The 7,449-nt window shown below is 37.4% G+C and overlaps 1 protein-coding gene across 7 annotated transcripts in view; it reads left to right on the top strand.

The window, feature by feature from the left end:
• The window catches only part of ANO10 (anoctamin 10), a 246,716-nt gene that overhangs the window by 111,044 nt on the left and 128,223 nt on the right, over positions 1-7,449 (top strand). Inside the window, exon 13 of one of the 7 annotated variants that reach the window (XM_025211855.1) lies at positions 3,638-3,724. The exons of the other annotated variants lie outside the window; for them this stretch is intronic. Coding sequence (XP_025067640.1) covers positions 3,638-3,694 — 57 coding nt within the window. The 3' untranslated portion in view covers positions 3,695-3,724. Of the gene's footprint in view, positions 1-3,637; positions 3,725-7,449 lie in introns of those variants that run through there. 7 annotated transcript variants of the gene reach the window in all.

Raw genomic sequence — 7,449 nt, 5'->3', positions numbered from 1 at the left:
TAGTAAAGCGACCAAAACGCTGGCTTGCATCCATAGATGCTTCTCAAGCAAATCCCGGGACGTCATTCTCCCCTTGTACTCGGCCTTGGTGAGGTCGCAGCTGGAGTACTGTGTCCAGTTTTGGGCTCCACAATTCAAAAAGGATGTGGAGAAGCTTAAGAGGGTGCAGAGGAGAGCCATACGCATGATCAGAGGTCAGGAAAACAGGCCTTATGATGAGAGGCTGAGAGCCATGGGGCTGTTCAGCCTGGAAAAGCGCAGGCTCAGGGGTGATCTGGTGGCGACCTATAAGTTTATCAGGGGTGCTCATCAGGATTTGGGGAAACGTCTGTTCACCAGAGCCCCCCAAGGGATGACAAGATCGAACGGTCACAAACTCCACTGTGACCAATTTAGGCTGGACATAAGAAAGAACTTCCTCACGGTCCAAGCCCCCAAGCTTTGGAATAGACTGCTGCCGGAGGTGGTTCAAGCACCCACTTTGAATGCCTTCAAGACACATTTGGATGCTTATCTTGCTGGGATCCTGTGATCCTTGCTGGCTTCCTGCCCCTGGGGCAGGGGGCTGGACTCGATGATCCTCTGGGGTCCCTTCCAGCCCAAATGTCTATGAAATCTATGAAGTCGCCCTCCTTGATTGCCAGTCTCCACCTTTAGGGAATTGTATTGCTCCCTCTCATAGAGAGCTACACACCCACCCTATCTTGCAATACAGTGTCTCCTGTACAAGGTTTAGCCATCTATAGCTGTGGTCCAGTCATAGGTGGAATCCAAAACAGGACAAGCAAAGAGAATTTAACTTGTTCATATAATTACATAATTATAGCTAGGTCTTGCAAATAAAGTCCAGTATATTTGCTTTAGATTTGTACTGAAATGTATAAAGTTACAATATTCTTAGGTTAGTTTATATTTCTAAAAACCTGATTTACATCAGATTTTTCCTGCGTGGTCAATACTATCAATACATTTCCTAGTGCTGGTAGCTATGCTTTCTATCCCTACCCTCTCATATGTTGAGTTATATTCAAACAATTCCTTTTTTCGGCTGTTTATTACAAAATTAATTATTTTAAGCGAGTCAGGCTTCTGTTTGTTCACTCTAACATGTCCTGTAAATCTTGCAATAGAATTCTGATGGCATACCATCATTAAACAAATTTGGAACAAAAATCTGTACAGGAAGAATTGATTTACATTTGTGCTGAACAAAACATAAAACACAATCTATATAATTTCTGAAAGCAATAGCTTTAAAACATTTTTTTTAACTGATCACATTTTATATTTTAAGTTTACCTTTAATATAGCTCTCACAACTTTAAAAGTATGACTGCCCCAATTGAATGATAGCAGTAATTGGTATTACCCCATTGAGAGATACTGTATCCAAGTTAGTATTTTTAAAAATAACCACAAACAAACATCTTTAAGACAGATACAGGCATTGTCAAGCCAATGGTAATTAGTCAAGGTTAATAAAATGGGAAGGTGGTGCATTTACAGTGTGTTAGCAGTACTGAAAATATATCAAGTGGGATTGAGGAGCTGCTTTATGGGACAGAGTTAATTATGAAAATGGAGCCCATAATGGAGAAGATAATTTTACAGTCCATACGTTAGTCATATCCTTGACTGAGATGTTAGCTGGCAGCGTTTTTAAAACTGCATCTTAGAAATGTTTTTATTTTTTGAGTTTGCTGATTCCATGGTATGTTTTTTTTTTTACTTAATACCTTCTGAGTAGATAATTCAACTGTATTACTGCATTTCATGTTGTCGCTTTTAGACAGAAAGGATTACTGTATTTTAACCAGCACAAAATAAATTCTCAGCGTTTGTTAAAAGGAAGAAAAATGTATTAACGTATAACGGATGGAATGAGTTGTTCTACTGTGCTAAGCGTGAATAATTTAAAGGAAACTGAGTTAACTGAAGTGCCAGGCCATCATTTATCTTTATAATATCTTATCAGTTTATCCCTATCTAAAAATTACCAGTTAAAATACAAATTTGAAGTGTTGCATTGTAATTTGAATTGTTAGCAAGAATCTTGTACCATTTTACATCAGACTTATATTAGTAGAGATAAACATGTGTTATCACATTGCCCTTCAACTGTGCATTTCATTCAAGGAGTTTCAAAGAGATTTGCATCTAATAATTGTCTTCCAATGATCCTGTAAACTAAGCACTTCCAAAATACAATAATCATTTTATATCCTGACAAACCTAGTGCTAGTTGTATCGTTTTTCCCTCTAAATTTCTGAAACCTGGAAATGCAAAAATACAGAAGTCAAGTGATGAAAACAACCTTCAGCTTTTTTAAAGATTTTGTTATACTGTTTTTTAGGGGATTTTCTCATATTTCAAATAGCAGCAGCTGACAGTTGATTGTTGTCAGAGCAAAATGTATTGTATATTTTCAAAGGTTATAAATAGCCAGTAGTTTCAGAAGGAATCTTGAATGAATGAAAATTAAGATCTACCTGGGCAAATACTTTAAAAGTGAGGAGCATATCTGCTTTCATAAATTCTGTTTGCTTCTGATTCTAAGTGCTTGTCTACATAAGGAAGTTATGCAGCAAAGCTATTATGCTGCTATGGTTATACCATTATAACGTGTTGACATTCTGCTTCCATAATAATGCAAAAGCAATATAAACTAAAAGATAAAAAAGTTATTCACTTCAGAATGAGTGTCTAAATAGCTATAAATTCACACTTTATCTTTCTAGGCATATTCTACTAAGTACTGAGTGTTTGGTTTTGTGCAATGCTTGCCCTGTCTTTCTAGAGGTTGCCCTTCTTTCTCCCCAGTAGGTTTCCTTGATCTTCTGACACGCTGCCTGTTATTACAACTTTTCCTCAGCAACCAGATGGTTCAGATAACTTTTAATTCTTCTGAGGTTTCTGTGTTAGAATGCTATTAACATTTGTCCATGTAGCTTTGCAGATGCATTTGAATTCTGGTAAAGGATAGTCTCTGCAGAGTAGGGCAGTAGAAGTTGATTTTTGGAGTCACATTTTTGACACATTAAACAGTGAAAAGTGTTTCACTGTAACAGCATTTTGAAACCAGTTTTCAAAATTACTTTATTATTTAGTTTTTGTGCCTTACCAGGTGTGATGGGGCATTCATACTTTATTCCTCTGCTCCCCTTTGTCCCAAGTTCAGTGGTATGAAATCCAAAGTGGCCTGACCTTCACTAGCACCCCTTACATGGCAGGAGTATGTGTGCTATTATAAGTAAGCACAATACAATTTTAATTAACATGGGTGCAATTTTAGAACATTTTTATGAGCTTTGTTGTTATAAGGAGTAGCATGATGTCATGGCAGGGAAAATTCTGATTTTCTTCCATGGAAAGAAATGAGTGTCTGCTGAACTGAGTTTCACACTTGCTATTTGAAGCTCTTTAAACAACAGGTTAGCATAAAACAAACCAAACGGGACATGCTCCTTTATTGCATAAAGCTACCATGTTTAGAGATTACAGTAAAACTTAAACCATTGAATGTATGAATCTGGGTATTTGTCCTACGTACATCACTTTGTTATATAAATGCCTAACAAAATTATATAAATGGTCTACCGTAGACCTGTACTTTATTTTCTTTCTCTGTTTCTAAAGAATCAAGAAGTGGAGGTATGTGAAGAGGATAAATTGCATGCAGTTTCTTCCATTTGACTGACAGGGTTTCAACATCATGGGTGCGTCCAGACGTTCATGGATGTTTGGTTCCCCGGGGACAAGTAGCAGCAGCACACCTTATGCCACCACTTCCTATCCTGGGGAATGCCTGTGCCAACTTAACCGGGATGGGGGCTAGGGGAGGCTGGAGCCAGCACTGCTGGCCCCAGCAGCCTGTCTTGGGGGCCTCCCGGGGCTGCAGCTGTGGTGATTCTGCTGTGCGGAGCGTGGCTCTGGGTGGGCCAGCTCTGCTTTTCAGCAGTGCATGCTGGCATCCAGGGGTCAAAAAAAACCTGTGGGAAAAAAACGGAGCAACACATGCTCAGGTAGCGTGTCTTTGCAGCATGGAGAATACCAGATTGTGTGTATGTGGCACTGGAAATGTGTTTGCAGCGCCACATACCGCATGGCCACGCTCATCTGGATGCTGCCAGTGGGTTCATGGAATTGATTCCTGTTAGGACCTGTTTTAGATTTTTCAAGAATAATTTAAGAAGTCATGGGGCAAGCAAACATCCTTGTCATACCCTGTCTTAGTTGGGAAGCTGTTGGACATGGCACAGTCAATCCCATAATGCTATATTTGAATAGTAAGTAATATTTAATTATAAAGAGATCTTTATCCATTGATGTTATTGCCAGTTTCTTCCATAGTTTTTAATCTCTGGAGTCAAAAGCTCTCGAGATTTGTGAAGGCTACATACAAATGGTTTTGTCTTTTTATGTAGTTAGATGCTAAATAGTACAATACCAAGTAATGGTCCATGTAGGAATAACCTCCTCTAAAAACAAGCCTGTTCATTTCCTAAAATATTATTTTCAGAAATCTATTCCTGAAAATGCAGAAGTAAATGTCTCCCAAGTATTTTGGCAGGAACATGTATAAGACTAATGGGGTGATATGCTGCAGGATCTCTCTTATGACCATTTTTAATAATTGGGACTATTATATTTTTATTCCAGTGCTTCGGATAAATGTCTTCTAAAAATTATATTAAAATGTTTGGTCAAAATTGGATACCACCAATCAGTGAATTCCTTGAAGATTTCTGGGTGAATTAAAAAAACCCCAACAATGTAGCTTCAGGAATATACACATCAGGAATTAAGTTAGTCTTTTGTCCCTTTGGCTATAATTTGTCAAAAACATTGGTAATTGTTATTTTTCACTACAGCTACCAGTTCCTCCCATAGCCTTATTTGATATTGTTTAGTCTTTCTGTCTTAATTTTTTACAGCCTATATTTTTAATCTTGATTTGTTGGAAGCTAGCACAGTCATTTTTAAACTTTTATTCCTCCAAGGCATCTATTAAAGCATCTTAAGCTGTAGAATAGCCCTCATCAAACCATGGATTATGTCAATGACACTGCCTATTCCCAACAAAGATGCTTTCTTTTGTGAAGGCATTTTCCAACTGTTGGATGACTTTTCATACTGAGTAACTGCTTCTTGGGGTTCTTATGCCTTGAGAATGTGCGATAAGTGGGCTGAGAAAAAGTATCTTTGAATCATTGACAAATAAGTTATTTAAGATCCACAGCTCAGATATTGAAATGAAGCATTGAAAGGAGGTGCCTTGATGAATGTACAAGCCCAGGTGCCTTTTTGCAATGCCTTCCTTCTTTGATGAACTCTGATTCCTACATGGTTTCCTTCTGATTCTTTGACTCTCTAAGTAATATCTAAGATCATACAGGACAAGGCCTTCATAACCCATATTGGCTAAAATCATTTGATTTCTAACAACTATTACAGGTGTTCCAAGTGCCTCTCATGCCCCTCCTGACTAGCCTATTTAAACATGTTGCGATAACATTTGTTTAACTCCTTAAAATATGCCTTGCTGAAATATAATTGACTCATGAGCAGTATAGTTGTACTATGTCTTCTCAGACCCAATGGTATTGAAATTCCTAATGGTATTAAAATGTGCCATGGTCTTATTTTGTTAATTTATTTTATTAATTCTAGTTGTCCTTTTAATTTGTTCTGCTTGTCTTTCTCTAAGCTACTCAGAGCTTTTGTTGGGAAGGGTGGTGTATAAATGCATAAATAAATAAATAAATAAAATATGTTCCTTGGGGGCATTCTTCATAATTGTTTTCTAGTCAAAGATTCAGCTGTGGTATGGGCATTGATGTCATCCTTCTAAAGGTTTGGAAGACCCTCATTGAACCGGTGCTTGTGTGCCTTGCATACCAACTTCTGCTCATTTTGCGCCATTAAGATAATCTTTCTTGGGGAAAACTTTGTCAGCCCAGACAGTAAGCAAGCTCCAGGCTCTGTTGATTGTGCTACCTTAGACTATCTTCTCCAGAAACTAGATGGTGATAAAATCACAAAACACAACCATCCTGGCAGTGGTCTTGGAATTCTGATTTAAGCAACTTTGTACTTTAAGCCATGTTCAACATTAGGAGAGAAACTTCATGCTTCAGACATCTCCAAGATGTAGTCAGTACTTCAGTACTTCTGTGCATTTCATGTGCTTTCTCTGCCTCTGTGGCTATGTGAATCATTGAAGGCCAACCATATTGTCTGAGAGAATCTTGAAATGTCTCATACCATGTATTTCAACTTACTGTCAGGTAGCTGATGAGCCATTCCTTTCAAAGGCATGTTCTACCAGAGCACAGGTGGAAGCATCCACCTGATCAAGATGTGTCCAGTGTAAGAGATCTGCAAAATAGGCTATATGAAGCAATCAGCGACCTATATACATGGCCTGACAGGTACTTGTCAGAAGAATCATATCTCATGCACATGATGCATGTATTGGAGGATACATACTAACTAAGTCATCTTAAAGAACCACAGGTACTATCGAATAATTAACCATTCTTTTTGATGGAAGAAGTTTATTCTGTCTCATTCTCAAATATAGTAATCCTGGAATATGATCAGACCCCAAATAATAATAGGATATTGACTGACATTCATTTGCTTTTTACAAAATATTTTATGAACAAAAAGTCCACTACATATTAGTCCATTTCCATAAAACTTGTTTAAAGAACTCTATTTGCATCTCCCACTTGTTTATCCAAAAAGACATCCCGTATTGTGTGCCACGCATTTATGATTACACATGCTAGTTTAAATCGAACTGCCCCCTATGAGAGCAGTAAACATTTAATAAAGTAACGGCTAAGTATGAAATGACTGGTCAAGTGTGTTTGAAGCATTAAATTGTGCATTCAGACGTGTACTAGATCCTCTGCTCCCTACATATTCATTCAGAGCATCTGATGAAATAAACTGTTATTTACAAAAGATTATGCCTCTCTGAATTAGTCTATGAGGTGCCACTGTGCTCTGCCTTCTATATAGCCTGTCTTTTTCTGGAAATTTTGGTGATCTTTTAAATGGTCATCTTTTAAAAACAATAGTTCTGAGTAAATATTTAAAAATATTTCTATTGATCAGAGTGGACATATTGTTACTGTGATTCCTTTGATATACATTATGTTGGATATGGGATGAGAAATAGTTAGAATAGATTCTTTCCTCTGCAGCTTTAATTTGTCACACTGGAGATGGTTAAATGATGTACATGATGTTGTTCTACTTTTATGTTGCTATTGTTATGTGTCATTAAGTATGACAGTTAATTAAGATCACTTTATGTTTTTGCAATCTGAGCTATGTATTCATATGAAAGGAAAATTGTTGTGAATTGTGTTAGCGTTAATGGCAGCATATTACATGACTTCTTTCTGTACCTCACAGCACTCAAAAAAACCTTGTAA

The sequence above is a fragment of the Alligator sinensis genome, unplaced genomic scaffold (genome assembly GCF_000455745.1).
Source record: "Alligator sinensis unplaced genomic scaffold, ASM45574v1 scaffold279_1, whole genome shotgun sequence".
Classification (NCBI taxonomy): domain Eukaryota; kingdom Metazoa; phylum Chordata; order Crocodylia; family Alligatoridae; genus Alligator; species Alligator sinensis.
Note: the sequence above shows the minus strand (reverse complement) of the source record. Positions and strands in the feature narration are given on the sequence as shown.